Source organism: Octopus sinensis, linkage group LG1, assembly GCF_006345805.1.
Source record: "Octopus sinensis linkage group LG1, ASM634580v1, whole genome shotgun sequence".
Classification (NCBI taxonomy): Eukaryota; Metazoa; Mollusca; class Cephalopoda; order Octopoda; family Octopodidae; genus Octopus; species Octopus sinensis.
This window is the reverse complement of record NC_042997.1, coordinates 53,197,190-53,219,278: the sequence shown is the minus strand read 5'-3', so window position 1 is coordinate 53,219,278 and position 22,089 is coordinate 53,197,190. Positions and strand designations below refer to the sequence as shown.

Below are 22,089 nucleotides of genomic sequence, written 5' to 3'. Positions count from 1 at the left end.
AGACTGATAGAATAAGTACTAGGCTTACAAAGAATAAGTCCTGGGGGTCTATTTGCTCAACTAAAAAGGCGGTGCTCCAGCATGGCCACAGTCAAATGACTGAAACAAGTAAAAGAGTAAAAGAATCTATTGACAAAAGGTGTACAAATGCACAAGGTGTGTCTAAGTGTGCATTTGTATATGTGTATGTATGTATGTATGTATGTACGTATGTATCTATATATGTGCATACATACATATGTCTATGTGTGTGTGTATGCATACATAACAGCCATAATCCTATGGAAGTCACATGGTTCAATAAATCTATATTCACTTTTCATTCATCCTGAGTTTTTATGTTTTTATTTACACGCACACATGCATACATGTGTATGTGTGTGTGTGTGTATAAAACATATTTATATGCATATATATGTATGCATACATATATATATATGTAAACACAAAGAGAAAACACAACAACGCGAGGACGTGGAACAAATATAGTATTATTGGATGCTCAGGAAAGAAGGGAAGAAGGAGAGTTTATATATATATATTTATATATATATACACACACACATATATATTGGGTCATCCCATAAATAATGCAATTTTTTATACTTTTTATTTTTCAAAATTTAAATAAAGTTCCTTTTTCATCTAAAATATGCTCCCCTTCATTTTCTACAATGCTCTTCTATCTATCTAGTAGACTTATAAGGCCCCTCTTCCACGATGAAAAACATTCCTCCTGTACTGTTCTGACCCCCATCTACAGAATTAATATTTTTTCTGTCCAAATCATTTTGAAGACTGTGGAATATGGTGGGTGAAGTATTGTTTCCCATTCAACCTGCTCCAGCCTTTGGAATGTCATCCTTTCTGCATGTGGCTGAGCATTAATCCTGATGGAAGAACACCTTTCATCTTGAAACCAAAGATAATCATCTCCAGATGGCATGCAGGTGTCCATGAATGATGAATGACTAAATCCAAGCTTCTCTTCTAGTTTCTCAACAGTTACAATGGGATTTTGTTCTGTCAGGGTTTACAAAACATACTTATTGAGCTCTACAGATCTTCCAGGACGAAGTTTGTCTTCTAGGCTGTAATTTCCGGCTCGGAATTTGTGGAACCACCGTTGACACTGGCTTACACTTATTGTCCAATCCCCATATACTGCATTAATATTCCTCGCACTTTCCACTGCGTTGTTGCCTTTTGTTGAACTCATAAAGCAAAATATGCCAAATACGCTCCTTTGTTACTTCCATTATAGCTTTGAAAAAATAACTGTTAAAATTAAACTGCACTCTTCAAAACTTGTACGAAGAATAAGTACAAGGTAAAATTACTACCTGCTTTTATAGCAAGTTGATGCAGGTAGTTTATGGTATCCCCCTCCAGCTTTTAGTTCATGCAATTGAAAAAAAATGCATTATTTATGGGATGACTCAATACTTATATTTATATATATATATACGTACAAATATACATACATATGTACATACGCGCATACATACATACATAAACAAACATACACATACATACTTACTTGCACACACAGACACAGACAGATAGACAGACACACACATACACACATTGGACTTCTATACTGTTTCTGACTACCAAATTGCACTCACAAGGTATCAGTCAACTGGGCAACCTGAGGCTATAATCTGTGTGGGTGCAGTAGATTGAAACCTGGAACCATATGCTTGCAAAGCAAACCTCTTAATAGCACAATCATGCAATGACATCAACAAATGGTGTTTCCAATGGCACATAGATATCAAAATGCCAATAATCACAGAATTTGTTGTTGGAGCAAATACTTTGTAAGAGAAAGCACTTATTCTCTCCAGAGAGATTTTTTTTAAATGTTATATTCTAAATATGAAGGTCTGTTTAATCAACACGATTGCTTAACTTTTTAGCATTTGCATTATTCAGTCAAAAGTAATGCTTATTTATTCACATTGTTTTGAATTAATCATGCATTATCTTGTAGCTTTTAGAGTTTGATGAGGTAAGTGTTAATTTTTAGAATGATATTGTAGGGTTGGTGTGAAAGGCCACATCTGGCCAGCTTGAACATAAAACAAGTAGAATATTTTGGCTGGATATAACTGGTTTAAATGCAAAAAGGTTAAACAGTGAAAATAACTACGAGTATGCTGGTGAAAAAATATTATCTTCATAACTTGTAGAATTGGCAAAGTTGATTTTAACTGTCAGTCAAGTCCAGTTTTGGGAAGTACAGGAGTAAACAGAAAAACAAAAACTGGAAGCTAATTAGAAAATAAATGTTATTCATATAACAAAGTAAAGAAATTGTTTACCTCACTCTGATATACTAATATACTCATATGAATATGTTATTTATTTATTCATGCTAAAAATATATTTAAGCAAAATTCAAATGATACTGATAATTAATTAATTCTTCATCATCAACATAGCTATTTTAGCATCCACTTTTTCATACTCACATGGGTTTGATTTTATTGAGGCAGATTTTGTACAACCCAATGCTCCCTTCTTGCCACCAATCCTCACTTATTTCCAAGCAAGGTAATGTTTTCCCATAGCCAGACATATTTTCACAGAATTGCAAGTGAAGGACACTGCTTATGTTATGATGACGCTCATTTGCAGCTAGTGTATGATGTCAAGACAAGGAGACACAAATACATGCACACATCCATGTATATACATATGCAAGTATATGGTTTGTCTTCCATCATTTGAACAAAAGAGACCAATAGAATTAGCACCAGTTTAAAAAAAAAAACCCTCAGCAGTGACTAAAACCCTCTAAGGTGATACCCTAGGATGGCTACAATCCAATGACTGAAACAAGTAAAAGATAAAATATCTACCACATTTCACTAAGTAGTTAGTGAAATGTGGTGAATGGAAACTCTTGGAAAGCCTTTCAAAGAATGAAAGAATTAATACATTGTTCAGTGCAATGCCACCACCTAACTCTTAGGTGCTTTTTGCAGGGTTTACTGTTGGAAGCATTCAGGCCAGGTCTCTAGTTAGAAAATAACTTCTTCCTTACCTCTCAAGCAATCAACAGGTGCCCTGGAAAGAAGGTAGTGATAGGCTGCCTTTTCCCCTCTGAGTAAACCAGTAAAAGAAAAGGGGACAGAACAGAACATTGCATTATCTCTTATTCCAAGACTTCAGTCAACTCATCTTACTTTGGTTATCATCCTCTATTCTGTTTTTAAAATTTTAGACTTTAAACACCCATAGAAGGGATTTTTGTCAACTAATTACTTCAGTAATTTAGTTGATTGAAGTTCTCCAACTTCCTATTTTGCATATCATAATGACCCATGCTCTTGAAAATACAGATCTGCCTTATTTACTCAAAGTTTACTTAATGAATAACTTTATTTTATTATTTTATTATTATTATTATACTATTTTGAGTTACACAAAATGTGGAATGATGTGCAAAATTTACAAGGTTATCGATTTAAATCAGTGGTTCTTAACCTTTTTAATATCTGGGACAGATCCAAAACCTGTATTTTTTGTAGGGGTCACACCAAAAAATGTAAAACATAAGTTGATTAGAGAAAAATTTATTATATTTATAGATTATATTATATATTTATATATTATATTTATATTATATTTATAGAAGACAGTCGGGAGCCACTAGAAGTCTGCTTTAGGGTCCCGCATGGCCCTGGGGTCCGGTTGAGAACCATTGATTTAAGTCCTGTGAATGTCAATTTTCCTTTAGGTTCCATTTGATACAATAAGATACTTATTTGAAGGATAATACTATTCACCTATAACATTTTTTCCCCCACAGATAAAGTAAATCATTTCCAATAATTTTGTTTACTTATTTTGTTTTAATTGATTTTACAATAAGAGATACGTGGGCTAAAATCTCTCCAAAGGATCAAATGACTTGACATTTTTTAGATATAAATTTTTTGGAGAAAATAAGTAAATGAATGAATACGAAAATTGTGTATTATTAAAGGCGTACTGTATATGATTGCATCATTTATTTATTTTATTAAACACAAATCGACATGAAATATTTTCAAAAATTTCGCATCTCAAACATAAATTGAGATTATAATAGGTTTGTTATCTCTTTCTTTCATCCAATAAATAAAAGACAAGTTGAAGAAACGAGGCTAGACTTGTTCAAATTTCATTGGTCCATAAAGCTTTCGTGTTCATTTTTCATTGGTTAAAATAACGCCATTGGGATTCCCCTTCTTCAAAAGTTGTGGCTTGGCGTCGTTGTCAGGCCGGTGGAAAGGATACTGGGGGCTTGGGACATTGGCACACGAATCAACTGTACTTGTCATTCATTAAATTCTACAACATGCTAAAACAATTTACGTTTTTAGGAGTCCTTTGGATTGTCTTATGGTCTGGTAAGTAATTTATTTTAGATAATCGGCTACTGCATGTAATGTCTGCTTGTAGATATTTTTACTCTAACTTGTTCTTTTTTTTAATATATATATATAATAATTACGTTTGAAATAAGAAAAAGTCTATTTTCATTTTTCAAATGCATATAATAGATATTGGATTAATGAAATTGACATATTCTTAATGTATTACTGCTATTTACTTTCCGAAGCCTCAATGTAATTTCTCTCTGACTATTAAATAACATGCCCTGTTATGGTCAGATTTTTCGGTATGTCGGCATGATTGTATAGCGATGAGAGACCGAGTTACACATACATCAAACACTTTGTACATAAATTTTAGTCGTATCTCTTCAAGTATTCCAACGTTTCTCTTGTATTTTGAAGTATATAGTTTTAAATACTTGACTGAAAATATTCTTTGTGACAATGCCTAATTACATGCCTTCGCTTTACTTCAAACCTGCACCCTTATCGTATTACAATATCTGAAGCTTTAACATCATTCTATATATGTACTATTCTGGTGGTTGTGTGTGTGTGTATATATATATATATATATATATATATATATATAATATATATATATATATATATATATATATATATATAATCCAACGTATAAAGATATCTGAACTGTGCCGAAGTAATTTTCACAGTGTATGAAGAAAAAGATTTAAGGATTATAATAAATGAAATAATTTAAATTTGAAAGCTTATATTTGTATGAGATACAGAAGAGGTGAGTATATATGCTAGAAACGTAAGAAATGGTAAATAGAAACGGTCTATTGAAGGTTTTATGTAACTTTATTCACCTCTGGAGTAAGACCTCCAGGAGATAAAGATAATACCTTAGAAAACCAAATTCATACAAGGAAAGAAAAGATTGAGTTCATAAAAATTTGGAATAGTTTGACAAAAGCAGTGGTAAAGGCTAAAAACTATTTAAGATTGCCTAAATTTCTAACTGGACAAACGTTAGGAGCAATTCGAAATGAAATAGGTTAATTTTAAATAGAAGTAGTTCGGTTGGTGTGCCACCCATCGAAATTATCAAGAGTTGGGTGTAGAGGTTAGGTTCCTCAAAGAACATGGACTGGCAAACTACTGTAACTACTCAAAACTGACGCTAGACTTGTCTGCGTTCTCTCTGCCATCAAATTTATATTGGAAATCTTTATTAATCCTTTAAAAAAAAGAAAATTCTAGAAGACTGTGTGATGATTATCAAATGAAATCTTTTTTTCATTCCTATTACATGTAGAAATAATTTTTAAAATGTTTGCTTGTATATAGCGAATGACCAATTGTAAAAGTATGTATTCCATGGAAACGTCTAGATTGTCATAAAATCTTTTGATTTGTGGAGAGCAGTTTATTGATTTTGTTTTCGGTTTATTTTATTTTTTCCAGCTAGTTCTAATTACTATTTAAAATAGGATTTAGATTAAGAATATTAACATTTAACGTTTTTATTCCTAATTTAAGACCAAATATTTTAGTTTTACGTATTTCCTAGATCTACAGGACTAGTTTTTAAATTAGTGCAAGTTAACCAACTTCATAAAGTACCAATAAAAATTCACAAAATTATCGATTAAGGTGCACTTTGTTTATAAAATATTCCATTGGAGTAGTTCGTGTTGACAAAGCTTAAGTCTTTTGACATTTTCTGTGATCATAAGACTATAAATAGTGTTCATTTTCTGTTTAGTTTTAACTCCCTTGTTTCCCAGCCTCTGTAGGAAGAATTGGTAAGCCATAGTTCAGTTTGTATATGGAAAATCTTACTAGTTGAAGATTTCCATTAACAAGTGATGGAAATATATTTCATTTTTGCGGCATATTTGAATACCGCTTTAGAGTAACATTCCTCTCTGCCCAAAATAGTCTCCGATTCATATTAGGAAGCAAAAGATTAGTTCTATTGTTTTGAACTCGTGGTGCACTTATAAAAAAAAAAAAAAAATTAAAAAAAACCTTCCAACTTGACACGTTGGCTCTTATATTTTACGTCTTCATATTTTATCCCTCATTCATTGACTGTACCTGACAGCTCTCACATGATTAAGTAAAATAGCAAGTTCAACAACCTCAAACTTGTATATAATCCATGCAGTTAGTAAACAAAATCTCCCTCTAGTGGTTTTTTAAACACCTTGAAAACGCCTTTAAAAAACAAGGGAGATAAGTCAATATTAAATCGAAATTTTTGTAAAAAAAAAAAAAAAAGTATGAGTATATCTATTCCATAAGCTAACTGGTGAATGCAAAACGTGTTTTAGCCTTATTAGACCTCTTCATAAGTCAATGTTGTTGTTGGTGCTATTTTGTTTCTAGATTTTAAATACCAGTCTAATAAATTGCCTAGATAATCTATACGTTTTTTTTTTTAACTCGCTATACTTGCTACATACGAGATGTATTTGCATTTAATATGCAGAACGCTAAAGCATGCAAAAGTTAGTTCCTCATTAGCTAATACTGGTGACTGCGTTCTAATTATGTAAATTTAAATATTACTACCCGGTATATCGTCCAAATACTAAAACTGGATCACTGGAAATATTAATCTCAACTCCCTAATAGGAAATCAAACTACATAATGCTAAAATAGTTTCTGCACTACCATAGCTACTTTTTTGGCAACTTCCACTACTCGGTCTATTAGTTTTAACTTCTTTTTTTTTTTTTTTAAACAGTATATACATTTCGGGATATACTGAGATATTGTACTTGCATTCATGAATAGTAAACAGTTTTTCGTTTCGTTATTTTGATTGTCCAGTCTATTAGGTTGTATTATCAAAATCTTTCAAATATATTGAGTATTTTTATAGCTAGATATTCTCATTGCCTACGACGCTTCAACGTTTTTCGATTTAGTATGTCAAGGAAACTAAAATAGTAACAATGCTTCTTACAAATAGTATAGATTTTATATCGAATTGAATTAAATAAGATCTCATGAAACCATAACTTTTTTAAAAATAAAAAGAAACTTACGTGAATGAAGTAACTACTGGATCACTTAAATTTCTACTCCTTCGTAAACCTAATAATTCAAGTAACGATTTATAAAATTGATATTACTATTCTTAATTAGGATTTAAATGTGAAGTTTTTCAATTTAGCGTAGGAGTGGCTGTGCGGTAAGTAGCTTGCTTACCAATCACATGGTTCCAGGTTCAGTACCACTGCGTGGCACCTTGGGCAAGTGTCTTCTATTATAGCCTCGGGCCCACCAAAGCCCGTCGTATATATATGTTTGTGTGTCTGTTCCCCCCCCCCCCAACATCGCTTGACAACCGATGCTAGTGTGTTAAGGTCCCCGTAACTTAACGGTTCGGCAAAAGAGACCAATAGAATAAGTACTAGGCTTAAAAAGAATAAGTCCTGGGGGGCGATTTGCTCGATTAAAAGGCGGTGCTCCAGCATGGCCGCAGTCAAATGACTGAAACAAGTAAAAGAGTAAAGAGAGAGAGAATTTGAAATACTACTGATTGTGCTAAGGCTCATGATTTTGAAAGAATTTTGAAGGCACACCAGTCAACAAGAAATAGCCTTTTGTTGGCTATTATTTCAGTTGTAAAGTAAGTTATAGTTTGATAGTAATAGAATTATCAAATACTTGGCTTTTGATAAAGGTAATTATGAACTCTAATACGCCATCAGTTTCTTATTTGGAGACAAAAAAGATCAAAACAGTTATAAGATGGAAATCAGTTGGGTGGTTGTCTCCAGATAGTCTATGATTGTCTATTGTTTAAGGTTTACTGGAATTGTTGGCATGGCTTGGCTGTAAGAAAGTTATTGAAGTGTTTACAAGAGTTACTTTTAGTTAACTGACTGGCTCAGCAGTGAATGTGTTGACAACATAGCCAGAAAACATTGAGCTAATAAAGTGCTACCAAATGACAGTTGGTTGCAAATTTCCAATTCACTACCCCTACATTTGGACAGTTGGTGTTAATTACTAGTTAGACGATACTAAGATGTTTAGCTGTGTTTCCTTGCTCATGAGACCTGAAGACTCATACTTGACTGAACTAAGTCACCAACTGATTGGCTATTTATCATTTCAATATTTTAAAAGTCAGTTTTGCAACTGTAGATGGTTTATTTTTAAAATTTAGACGTCTGTAAATGTTTTGTTTGGTTCTTGCAATTAAGTCCACATAAATAAGGTCAAGATGGGGTTTTTGTTAGTCTCCAAAGCACATTGTTGTGAAAATTAAACATTATAAGAAAGTTGTAAGAACTTTGTAGTCAGTACTATTAGTGATTACACTGATAGAATCCAAATTGTAAATGGCCAAATATGAAAACCTTGAATTTCTTGGACATTAAACACTAATGATGATGAGTTGAAAGTTATAGATAGGCTTGTTAAAGTACCTGATTAATCCGGAGAAACACATAAAAGCAGGGTCTCTTGTGTGGAAAATATTTAATAAATTATTACCTTTTTGTATTAAGATTTCTTTTATGAATGCAACTACATATAATGCAGTTTAAAAGTGATACTGTGTTAGCGAACAATCTAAACAAGACTAGGTGCTTTAGTATGATTTGTTAGAGGCAATAGATGTTAGATTTGGATGCAAATAAACAAGCTTTGTTTATAGAGTAGGGTAGACTTTCACAATTCAAGATTTGATTTTTACTCAAATGACACAGTCAAGCTCATATCAAAATGCAAAAATACTCATTTAAAGATTTATGATTACAATAACATTTTAATTAGTTAAAACAATGAATAAAAGTTTAATATTGAAAATTGACAACTCCATTTATGGTTCTTGAGCTTTTCCATCAAAATTATAAAATTGGCAGAGAATAGATGAACTACATCACTTAAAAGGTATATAGTAAACCAGTTAACTTAACAATGTCAGGTTTTAATTTTTTGGTATTTTTTCAGAATGCTGGAATTCTATTTTCTTACATTGTTCTTATACTTTTGTTTTGTCATCTTTTTTTTATTTTTATTTCAATTAGCTTGCATCTCAGCTGCAGCAGCTAGTGATGAGACACCTGAAGCGGTTAGTGTGGAAGAAAGCATTGGAAAATCACAAGATGGTTCAAGAACAGATGATGAAGTGGTTAAAAGGTAACATACTGTCTTTTTTATGCTAGCTTGTGTATACTGGCTTTCAATAATTAATATTGAATTAGGCAGTGAGTTGGCACAATCGTTAAAATGCCAAGCAAAATACTTAGTCGCATTTCATCTGTTACATTCTGAGTTCAAATTCCACCAAGGCCAACTTTGCCTTTTATCCTTTCAAGGTTAATAAGTGCCAGTTGAGCCCCCTCATTAAATTGCAGGCCTTGAGCCAAAATTTGAAATCAGTATTGAAGTCATGGATTTTTTATCATTTGATATATTTTTTCTACCACAAAACACTTCAAGCTAATGAAGAATTTCATTTTTATTTCCTTTGTATCTTCACACTATAGAATAATATTAAAATTGAGATATTAACCAAATGGATGTTGAAGTTTATGCCAGATCTAAATATGAATGCATTTCTAGTGAGACTATTCCAAAAGAAGTAACTGGCAAATAACAACTTATTTTATGTAATTTGTAAAATTTTACAACTTTTTTTTTTTTTTTTTTTTTTGTAACTATAGAGAGGAGGAAGCAATTAAGCTTGATGGTTTAAATGTTGCTCAAATGAAAGAACTACGAGATAAAGCAGAAAAACATGCATTCCAGGCTGAAGTAAATCGAATGATGAAGCTTATTGTAAACTCTTTATATAAAAATAAGGAGGTTAGTATATACTATTGCTCTTTTGTTTCTTTGAAGATTTCAGTCATTTTGGTTGCTTCTTTTATCCTAAATGCTACCTTCACAAAAGTTTGAACATTTTTTTAATTTTTCATAGATCTTTCTTCGAGAACTTATCTCTAATGCATCTGATGCATTGGATAAAATAAGATTCCTGGCTGTTACTGATCAGAATGCACTTGCAGCCACTGAAGAACTGAGCATAAAGATAAAGGTATGTTCAATTTAAATACTTTTTCTGCTATCAAAACTCATTTTTGGTAAATTATCATTTTTCTTTTTTTAATCAAATTTAAATATAAAACCACTTAGCTTAAATATTATTAGGTTGCATATTGCCACGAGTTTAATGGCTGTAGCTGTTAATGTCTTACTTAGTAAAACAATTCCTCCAAGACAATATATTTTGAGCCCAATGCATGATTGAAACTCGGTCATGAATTAGCATCATCGTTTAACATCCATTTTCCATGCTGTACAAGGTCCCCAGTCATCTGTTTATTCCTGGTTTCTACAGCTGGATGACCCTTCTAACACCAACCACTTTACAGAGGTGTACCAGGTGTTTTTCATGTGCCATCAGCACAGGTGCTCTGAATGTGACACCGGCAATGACCATATTTCACTTAGCTTGATGTCTTCTCAAGCACAGTAAATTGCCAAAAGTCTTCCTGGGTCTACCCCTTTCGCAGGTTCCCTCCATAATTAGAAATCAGCACTTTATGCAGCTGTCCTCCTCCATACACATCACGTGACCACACCAGTGCAGTCTTCTCTCTCGCATGTTACATCTAATGCTTCTTATACACAATTTTTTCTTAAAATGCTTAAACTTTGTTGCACATCCGGCAGAGCATGTTGGCTTCACTTCTTTCAAGCCTTTGCATGTCCTCTGCAATCGCAGCCCATGACTGTTCATACACAAGCATCATAGTCTGCCTTTCACTCTGAGGGAAAGACCCTTTATTACCAACAAAGGTAGCAACTCTCTGAACTTTCTACCTTGAATTCATTACTATACTTGTTGATAACCTTCACCTTACTGATAGCATCTTTGTACATAGCTTGTACAGCTCTCACTAACTATGTATCTATCCCTAGCTTCCACATTGACCACAAAATTAGGGAATGGAAGACTCTGTCAAAGGCTTTCTTTGTGTTGACAAAAGCCAAGTACAGAGGTTTATTTTTGGTGAAATACACCAGTCATTGGGTATGAGTCCCTTATGGACAACCTGATTAACTATAAGCTTCCAGACCTTTCTTTTCAAGACTGGTTTGTGTCTTGGCGTTCTTCTAGCCCGAAGTTTGAAGTCACTAACAACTAACCTATGTTGAATGGGTACACTCATGCAGTTGCCTTACCAGGTGGTACTTCTCTCTGGCACAAAGCCAAACTGCATCTCATCTAGACTCCCTTCCTAATTTATTGAGCTATGATCCTCTGTAGCTATTATCTGGTCCAGTAATTTGCTACCTCTACTTATTTCTAAGGTGTCACCATTATGTTTGTAGCGGTTGACTATAATGCTGCTCCACTATTCATTAGGTATGACTCCATCATGAACAACCTTATTAACTATAAGCTTCCAGACCTTTTTTTTCAAGACTGGTTTGCTTCTTGACATCCTTCTAACCTGAAGTTTGAAGTCACTAACGACTAACCTATGTTGATGGGGTGTACTCTTCACCTGGGAAGCATTTTGCATTTACAAGCAACCATCTTTCCTGCTTTCTGGTGAGAATATAATTAATCTAGCTTGTATGGCCACCAGATTGATATGTGAACAGGTGACTGACTGGTTTCCTGAAGTTAGCATTGCAAATCATCAGGTCATTTGCATCAGAGAAGTCCAACAACCTAGTTCCCTCCACTGTGGATAGCTTCCATGTACCCCATGAAAGTCACCTGGATACTGCCCAACATGCCCATTGAAGTCATTGGCCATGGAGAGAAGGCCAATATTATTTGTCAATGAGGTAGTCTGCAAAGGGTGTCATAAAATTGATTTTTCTGTTCATTTGGCAGCCCTGGTTGAGGAGTGTAGGCAGAAACGATAGTTACTATTCCATATATTAATATCGTTACTGTCACTTGTAAGGATAATGTCTTGTATTTGGTTACATCCCTTTGTTACAAGTTGAAAGTCCAAGTTCTATGTCTTTCATTCTTCCAGAGATTAATTTGACAGACTATTCTTACAACTCATTCTCAGTCATTTGAAATAGCATGTGCAAAAGTGACATAATCTACACATGATCTGAAGTTAGAAACATTAGATATTCTAAGCACTCAGTCTACTTAATAGACTAACATATCATTTAACATCCCTTTTATTCATTTGTGATTTAGTTGGGATGTCACTTTGTAGTGTCTAACCCCAACTCTTGGTGCATGCTGGTGGGAAAAATATAGAGCACTGCAGTTCTGGAGGAAAATTTAAGTGTATAGTGAGGGATGTCTCTGGTGGGGTAGTAAAAGCAGGTTATATGCAGTTTGCCAGTTCAGAAGAGTATTTGTAGTGTATTGATGAGTTTTTGCAAATCTGCCATAGTCTTTTCATACGAAGTTAATAACATATATCTGTAAAATACTATGATTCAAGCAACAATGTCATCCGCTGTTTTCTATATGTTACTTTTTCTTAAGTGTTAATTTTCATTGATAAATTTTAATATTATCTATTTGTATTGAATATGAAGGTAGTTAAATTATTACTTTTCTGTTCTAATAAAGCATGGCAGCTAGCTGTCAATGAAATATGAAGGCATTTATTATACTGGCAACTTAAAGATACTATGGCATAAAATGTTTTTTGAGTATTCAGTTGGAATATTTATTTGAAAAGAATTTTGACTGATTAATATCCATGAAATATTAACTTTTTAAAAATATTTCTCTTTTTAGGCTGATAAAGAAAATCACATACTTCATATAACAGACACTGGCATTGGAATGACTAAAAGTGATTTAGTCAACAATTTAGGAACTATTGCCAAATCTGGTACAAGTGAATTTCTGAAAAAGCTAGATACATCTGGAAGTACAGAAATGAGTGATTTGATTGGTCAATTTGGTGTTGGTTTCTATTCAACTTTCCTTGGTAAGTCTTAGGTTTATGCATTTGTTCCAAGTATAAACAAATTGGTCTCTAAGCATGATCCTTATATTGCAAATATAGGAATCTTTAACTTCCTACAACTTTACACATAAATCTGAAGAGATTTAGATAAATCTCTAGACATAAGGGCTTCCGGGTGTAGTAACCTTGCTAAATCATATTGGAGCCTGGTGCAGCCTCCCAGCTTGCCAGACCTCAGTCAAACTTCCCAACCCATGCCAGCATGGAAAGTAGACATTAAACAATGATGATTGTATCTGTGTCTTTGTGTTTGTCCCCCACCACCACTTGTTGGTGGGTTTGTGTCTCCATAACTTGGCGGTTCGGCAATGAGTACCAGGCTTAAAAATTAAGTACTGGGATCGACCCCCCCCCCCCCCAATCTAAAAATTCAAGGTGGTGCTCCAGCATGGCTGCAGTCTAGTGACTGAAACGAGTAAAAGATAAGATATATCAACTCTAAAATAATTTCTGCTATAAGATAACCACATTACAAATTCACTGTGTGTGTGTGTGTGTGTATTATCCGAAGTATACAGTATTATACATCCATTTTGGCCAATGTTTGGTCTTGCACTAGGGATTCAACCCTACACTCTTCAGAAGTAGCCAATATGGAACGAAATATGGCAACTGCTCTCTATTCCACCTCTGATGAGTGTAGGATTATGTAATCAGACCATTACCTAACACTCCATTTGGTCCCTAGTGCGAAACCAGTCGATAAGATCAGCCGCAGTACAGTATAATATTGTACACTTAGGGTAATATACCCACTCTATTGACAAATATACGAGTGCATTTTTCCTGGCTTATGAACTCTTAGACAACTTACGCACACATACATGTATATGGTTAGCATTTCTTTATCAAACTTCCATTATTATGGCATGTGTTGAAGAGCCACTTAGGCCCATATTTTATAAATTGTGGTGCAGCCCCAATATTGAGCCTTCTCCTTCACTATTCCTGTCTTTCACCTATGTTTTGCTAGCAGTTTAGTTCTAACTCCCATTTTAATGTATATAATTCACCCTTTAATCTCCCTCAACATGACACCAATGTCATTAACAAGCAACATGGACACCTCACTTCACGCACATATTGCTATGAACAGACTTCAAATACATCTTTCAATGTGAACATAAAAAAGAAATAGTTACTTCAACAGCACCGAGAGGCATTCATTATATGCATCAAAAGAAGTTTCATAAACCATGTGTCAATGCAATACAAAATATCAACCTCAAATCTAATGGCCTTCTCACATACAAAATTGCCAAAAGCTGCATCCTCAAATTTAAGCTTCATTTTCAGGGCCAAAAATTACTTCAGCTTTGATCAATTAATCTCTATAAACCTCAAGTCATACTAAAGAACTGTTCACATGTGTGATATAATGCAGCTGCTCTCATGCACATCTAATTAGCCATATCCTGTATATGATTACTAAACTTGCAAAAAAAATTATAGCCAAATTTCTCTCAAATCAGTTTAAAGGTACATTGGACAATGTAAACTTTGAAAGACGAAATGGCAATAGTTAGAATTGGAAAGCTTTTAATCATGGGTTTGCTTCGTAAGAACTAAGCTATGCGTCGCAAGAAACACTCTAGAGCCATGCCCAAAAGCAGGTCACTTGAGGCAAATATTCACCAAATCATTTACTCTCTTCCATCATTATTATAGTAGCCTCTAGTTCTCTGGATTAGTAACTGGATACCATCTACTCCAGCATGACTACTTCCTCTTGTCTTTATTTCCTTTTGCTAACTAATCTGATACCAATCACTGCAAGCACTTGCGTCTTTGCCATTGAAAGACAACTGTTCAAACTAAACAACCACATAAGTCTCTTGACAGTCTAGGTGTCATGGGTACAGTTCTGCTTATGCTGGGTAGCTGATTAAAAACTTAACTTTTACTCCCAACATACCTTTTGCTCTTATATCTTTTTAGACAATCTTTCTCATTTCACTGACATTAACTCGTGTTTTTTATATGCATCCAAAAAAAAACACATTGATCCAACCTAGCCACTAAGAATCTAAATATGTGAACATGATGACATAATTCCTTCTTACATACTAGATATGTCTGTCCATGTTGAAAGACTGCTGTTATCTTAGTTCTTGTGGTATGAAGTTAATGATTTCTCCAAATCCTATTTCAAAGTCTATTATATGTGTAATTTAACTCTAGAGTTGAAAAATGTAATTTACTAAAAATGTCTTCATGCTCTTTGCAGTTCTTCTCTGAATATATCATTTTAATTCGTGCCAGTGGCACATAAAAAGCACCATTCGAGCATGGTCGTTGACAGTGCCACCTGACTGGCTCCCATGCTAGTAGCACGTAAAAAGCACCATTCATGGTCAATGCCAGTACTGCCTGATTGGCTCTTGTGCTGGTAAGATGTAAAAAGCACCCATTACACTCTGAGTGGTTGGAGTTAGGAAGGGCATCCAGTAGTAGAAACTTTGCCAGATCGGATTGGAACCTGGTACAGCCTTCTGGCTTGCCAGCCCTCAGTCAAACTATCCAACCCATGCTAGCATGGAAAGTGTATGTTAAATGATGATGGTGATGTATCTAATTTAAAACTAAGAAAGTTAGGCCCTAATAAACAGGCATATGTAGTTTATTTTAACATGGGATAGTATCATTTATATTTAAAATTCCTACTACATGCCATTATACACATTTTTCAATGTTGGTATGGGTTGGCCAGACCTGTTTCAGTAGTCTTGTCACTTGTTACAGTCCCTCATTAACTAATCAACCAATCTATATGAATACTTTAAAACACTAATTTTGTATCATAACAACTGAAGCAATCTCCAACAGGCTGATATCAAAAAAGGTTAAAGAAACCATGGTAATTTATGCAAGGGCTGTGATAGCAGAAATATTACTTTGCAATATTTATCTTTATGTTCCAAGTTCAAATCAAAGCCCAGCTTCATCTTTCATCCTTCTTGGGTTGATAAAGTGCTGGTCAGTTACTGTGATTGATTTTATTAAATAAACCTTCCATCCAAAATATTTGGTCTTGTCTCTGTTTAAAATGACTAAAGCTTAAATTTTACTGTACTAAAATGTTTAAAGAAATTGAAATTCATATATGTATCAAAACCATTTAAATTTGATTTCAGTTGCCGACAAAGTAATGGTTACTTCCAAGCATAATGACGATGACCAATATATTTGGGAATCTGATTCAGACTCTTTCCAAGTATCAAAAGATCCACGTGGCACTACTCTTGCTCGAGGAACTACTATTAGGTATGTCCAGTATAATTAATTCCTTTCTATTTTATAGTTTTCATTTTGTCTGGAGCGTGCAACTTCTGGTGTTTGTAAAATTTTTTTTTTTTTTTGTTCTCTCTCTTTAATGTTATTTCATTTTTAATTCCATTGTAGCTTCTTGAATGTAAAGTCTCTTGTAACTAAGTATCAAGTATCTTGTTTTATGAGATAGATTTTCTCTTCTGAGAAGAGCTTTTCTCTTTTCAGAACTTAAGAACTTCTATAAATTTTTCAGTCAGTAAAACTTTTTTTTTGTTTGTTAGTGTTGTTGGCCTCACTTAGTAGTTTTCTTTAAGTTTATCTCATGGAAACTTCTAACAATGTTCCATTTTGGAGAAGAGCAACTTCACTGGACCCTTGTAGCTACAGTCATATTGCTTTGTATTCAAATTCGCAAAGATGATAAAAACAGCTTTGAAAAATTACCTTCCATCACTTCATCTCTTTCCTTTCACACTGACAATTCATAAAATTCCTGTACAGTTACACTTTAGCAATGATATTGCCATTGAGACCAGCAAAGCATAGTGTCTGGCTTGAGATTTGATACTCAATTGTACATCAGTGAGTTCTATTCAACTTTCATCTCTTGGATGAGTTTTCTGTCAGACTACTTCATTACAATGTACATTGATGGGCTTTCTCTAACCCACACTTATTCATTCTTACAATGAATCAGCTGAATATAATATATATTTTTGAATCTGTTACAAAGATGTTTTCAGTAACAAAAATGTAATGGTATTTTTAAATTTTGTTTAGCTTGCATCTGAAAGAAGAAGCTCATGATTATCTTGAAGAAAATACATTGAAAGACCTAATTAAGAAATACAGCCAGTTCATCAATTTCAACATTTACCTTTGGACCAGCAAGGTACACAAATTTTTAATGTTTAATTTTATATTAATTTTTTTTCCATACAAAAATTGAATGATGCCTTTAGCCTGAATTGTAAAATACTGAATTGTAAAATACTGTCAATGTAATTGTATTATAGACAGAGAAAGTTGAAGAACCAGTTGAAGATGAAGAGGAGAAGCCAGCTGAAGAAAAAGAGGAAGATGAAGAAGAGGAGGGTAAAGTTGAAGAAGAAAAGGAAGAAAAACCAAAAACAAAAACTGTTGAAAAAACTACATGGGACTGGGAATTACTAAATAGTGTAAAACCCATCTGGACTAGAAAGTGAGTATCTTTTTAATTCGCTGCTTTTAATGTTAGAAAAAATGTAGTAGTTTCTACAGATTTTGTATTTTTTAAATTTCAGACCCAATGAAATAACTGATGATGAATATAATGCCTTTTACAAGTCTATTAGCTCTGATTTCACTCCACCCATGGCTAAAATTCATTTCACTGCAGAAGGTGAAGTCACATTTAAATCCATCTTATATGTGCCCAAAGTTTCTCCAAGTGATACTTTCAACAATTATGGAAAGAAAGCTGACCGTATTAAGGTAAGTTTAAACTCTTTTTCAAACCGTTTGTATATATGCATGTTGTGCATTTATTCATATACCTGATTAATCTTTTAAAACTTTTTTTTTGAATAGATGTATGTTCGTCGAGTTTTCATTACTGATGATTTTGAAGATATGATGCCAAAATACTTAAACTTTGTCTCAGGAGTGGTAAGTGTATTTATTTTTTTTCATTAATCAACACTAAATATTTTACTCCTTTTCATTAATTTCATTTAAATGTCTGCATGAATGATAGCGCACTTGCATTTAATGATTCTGCAAAGAAAGAGGCTTGGAAATGCAATTATGAAAGACTGCTGAACATGGAGAATGAGTGGGAGGAGGAGAGTTTGCCAAATGTTGGTCCAGTTGAGGAACCAGCTATCTGAACCAACAGTACCTTGGTAGATAAAGCAATTAAGGATATGAAGACAGGGAAATCCCCAGCCCACCCATCAAGAATCACCACTGAGATGCTTAAAATATCTGGTGTGCATTAGTCTAGTCACCCATATTGTAAATCAGGTGGTTCACAAAGGAGTCGTACCCAGTGACTGGTGTAGTAGCAGCTGCTACAAAGGTAAAGGTAATGCCTTAGATAGAAATAATTATAGAGGTATCAAATTGCTGGATTAGGTGATGAAAGTTATGAAGAGGTCATAGCCCAAATAATGCGGGAGAGTCTTGATGAGATGCAATTTGGTTTTGTGCAAGGGAGAATCGCCACTGAAGCTATATTTCTGGTAAAGCAGCTGCAGGAGAAATACATAGCCAAAGATAAACCTTTGTACCTGGCTTTTGTTGACTTGGAGAAAGCCTTTGACAGGGTCCCCCAATACCTTATCTGGTGGTCAATGCAGAAACTAGGGATAGGTGAGTGGTTGGTGAGAGCCATACAAGCCATGTACAGGAATGCTACCAGTGCAATGAGGGTTGGCAAAGAATTCAGGATACAAGATGGGTTCACCAAGGATTGGTCCTCAGACCCCATGTTCATCATAGTCCTCTAGGCAATAACAGAGGAATTTAAGATAGGCTGCCCCTGGGAGCTCTTTTATACTGATGACCTTGTTCTTACAGCTGAATCACTAACAGAACTAAAGAAGTTTCAAGTATGGAAGCAAGGTCTAGAATCGAAGGGCCTTAGAGTTAACCTAGCAAAAAAACAGTGAGCAAGGAAGGCAGACAATCACAAATCCCTTCTGGTAGATGGCCCTGCTCAATCTGTAGAGAAGGTGTGTGTAGGTAGAAACTCCATAAGATGTACCCAGTGTAAGCTTTGGACATATAAGAGGTGCAGTAATTATCAGAAGGTTAACAGGGAAAATAGCTTTTGTGTGTGGAAGATGTATAGGTAAAATAACACTGAAAATGTACAGAAAATAGACTCGGCTGTCAGCTGAGTAAGCTAGTGGTAGTAGATAGCTTCCGTTATCTAGGTGACCAAGTTAGTAGCAAAGAGCATAGTTCCAAGAGCATAGTTGTAAGAATAAGAATAGGTTGGGCAAAGTTTAGAGAGCTCCTACCTCAGCTGGCAACAAAGGGCCTCTCCCTCAGTAAAAGGCAGATTGTATGATGCCTGTATGTGAAACATGGGCTGTGACATGCATAGGCTTGAAAGAAATGAAGCCAGTATATTTCACTGGATGTGCTAAGTAAGTGTGCATGTTTGATAGTGTAAGCATCTTGAGAGAAAGGTTGGGCATAAGAGGCATCAGATGTGGTGTGCAAGATAGACGACTGTGCTGGTATGGTCATGTGATATGTATGGACAAAGACAGCTGTGTAAAGAAGTGATCTCTAACTATAGAGAGACCCTGTAGTAGAAGTAGACCTAGAAAAATGTGGCACAAGGTAGTGAAGCATGATCTCTGAACTTTGGTCCTCACAGAGGCAATGACTAGTGACTGAGACCTTTGGTGATATTTTGTGCTTGATAAGACCTGCCAAGTGAAATTATAGTTGTGGCTGATGCTGGTATTGTGTAACTGGCACGTTAGGCCTCACAGAGGCAAAGTGTCCAATGCTGATGGCACATGAAAAGCTTCTTTTGAGTGTTGGGCTCCTCAGAGGTAATGACCAAGACCTTTGGTATTGTCGTGCTGGAGAAGACTCATCAAGCCAAGTATAATTGCAGTCATGGCAGATACTCGTGGCACGTAAAAGCACCCATTACCCTCTCGGAGTGGTTGGCATTAGGAAGGGCATCCAGCTGTAGAAACCATGCCAAATCTGACTGGGGTCTGGTGCAGCTTTTCAGCTTGCCAGCCCTGGTCAAATCATCCAACCCATACTAGCATGGACAACAGACGCTAAATGATGATGAATACTAAATGGTTCTTTTTTTCCTTTTGTCTAGAAATTGTGACTTCTTTGTTACAGGTCGACTCAGATGATCTCCCATTGAATGTATCACGAGAAACATTACAACAGCATAAACTTCTTAAAGTCATCAAAAAAAAACTTGTTCGTAAGACATTGGACATGATTAAGAAAATTGACAAAGAAGAATTTGCAAGCTTCTGGAAAGAGTACAGCACAAAGTAAGCCAATATGTCAGATTTTCACAATTATCTGCCTAGATACTATGTTTTCATAAGTTTAAGAAGTATAAAACACTAAAGTACCCTAAAATCATGCTACCAGTACTACAGAGGTTGCATGTGACATGTGTGAAGGCACTCATCTCCCCTGGATGGAGTTATTAATGCTTAGACATCTCAGTTTTTGGCAAAGTTTTACAAATAGACTTACATGAAGTAAATCTGTTGCAGCAAGAAGCCTATTTTCCCAGCTCTTTAGTGGCAGGTTGTGGTTGCTGGGTATGAAGATGTCTATGGTAGATGGGAAAAGGTGGTTGACAGGACAACTTATCCTAGACTAGCACAAGTTTTATGGGTATATCAGCTGTTAGGTTTCTCTCTACTTACCCAAAGGTTCAGTTTAAGAGAGAAGTAAATCTGTATAGACCATTAGCACTAAATGGACAAAATGTTAAATATAACTGAACGCATATATGAATATTGCAAAGACATTTTATATTTTTGAGAATGCATTTTTTGCAGAACCTCCACTATCTCATAATATCTTTAAATAATGGTTTTCTGCTTGCACACTTCAAATTCTTCTCCATTTGTGTCTGTCAGCCTTCCTATGCACCTACTTTTAATATTTGTGCATCTATGTACTTTTCAAAACCTCTGGTGGAATGACTGACTACTTTCCTCTCTCTTTTTCCAAGCAGAACTACTTTCTCTTAGTTAATCATGTTGATACTGATATTGCTCCTAGAAAAGGCCATGGCAGTAAAACTTGATCAATTTACAATTGACCTGTTTTTTTTGTTTTTGTTTTTTTTTCTGCCAATCTTCCTCATGATTGAGAGAAGCAGGAACACTCAATGAAAATAGCAAAAGATGTTGTTGGTGTTATCATATAATTTGATTGCTGTTGAGGATTATAGTAGAATTACTTTTAATAGTTTTGGTTACATATTTATACATAGTTTATGAAATGTTTTATATTTTGTTATACAAAATTTACCATAAACCTTTTTAGCATCAAGCTTGGAGTGATTGAAGATCCATCTAACAGGACTAGACTTGCTAAACTTCTACGATTTTATTCTTCCAATTCTGAAACTGAACAAACAAGTTTAGCTGAATATGTGGAAAGAATGAAAGAAAAACAAACAGCTATTTATTTTGTGGCTGGAACATCACAGAAGGAGGTAAGGAAAACCTTTATTATTATTATTTAAATGTATGCATGAAGATTTGATATATAAATGGTGGGAGATAATGGACAAAGATTTTTGATATGATCAATTTCTTTGGGATTATAAGAATTAACTGTTTAGACGCCAATATCCTTGAAACTGACCACAATAAAAAAGAAAATTGTCAATTTGAAGTGTTCATATTTATATTGCAACCATCTATCTTTCAATTTGTTTTAGACATCAGCTTAATGAAAAGACTATTTTATT

The 22,089-nt window shown here is 34.4% G+C and overlaps 1 protein-coding gene across 1 annotated transcript in view; it reads left to right on the top strand.

Moving 5' to 3' along the window:
* The first annotated feature begins 4,213 nt into the window (after positions 1–4,213).
* Positions 4,214–22,089, top strand: part of LOC115210206 — a 67,065-nt gene continuing 49,189 nt past the window's right edge. Inside the window, exons 1-12 of the mRNA XM_036509674.1 lie at positions 4,214–4,403; positions 9,411–9,522; positions 10,050–10,191; positions 10,307–10,423; positions 13,118–13,313; positions 16,487–16,616; positions 17,403–17,514; positions 17,639–17,823; positions 17,906–18,095; positions 18,192–18,269; positions 20,484–20,644; positions 21,660–21,831. Coding sequence (XP_036365567.1) covers positions 4,352–4,403; positions 9,411–9,522; positions 10,050–10,191; positions 10,307–10,423; positions 13,118–13,313; positions 16,487–16,616; positions 17,403–17,514; positions 17,639–17,823; positions 17,906–18,095; positions 18,192–18,269; positions 20,484–20,644; positions 21,660–21,831 — 1,647 coding nt within the window. The 5' untranslated portion in view covers positions 4,214–4,351. The remainder of the gene's footprint in view (positions 4,404–9,410; positions 9,523–10,049; positions 10,192–10,306; positions 10,424–13,117; positions 13,314–16,486; positions 16,617–17,402; positions 17,515–17,638; positions 17,824–17,905; positions 18,096–18,191; positions 18,270–20,483; positions 20,645–21,659; positions 21,832–22,089) is intronic.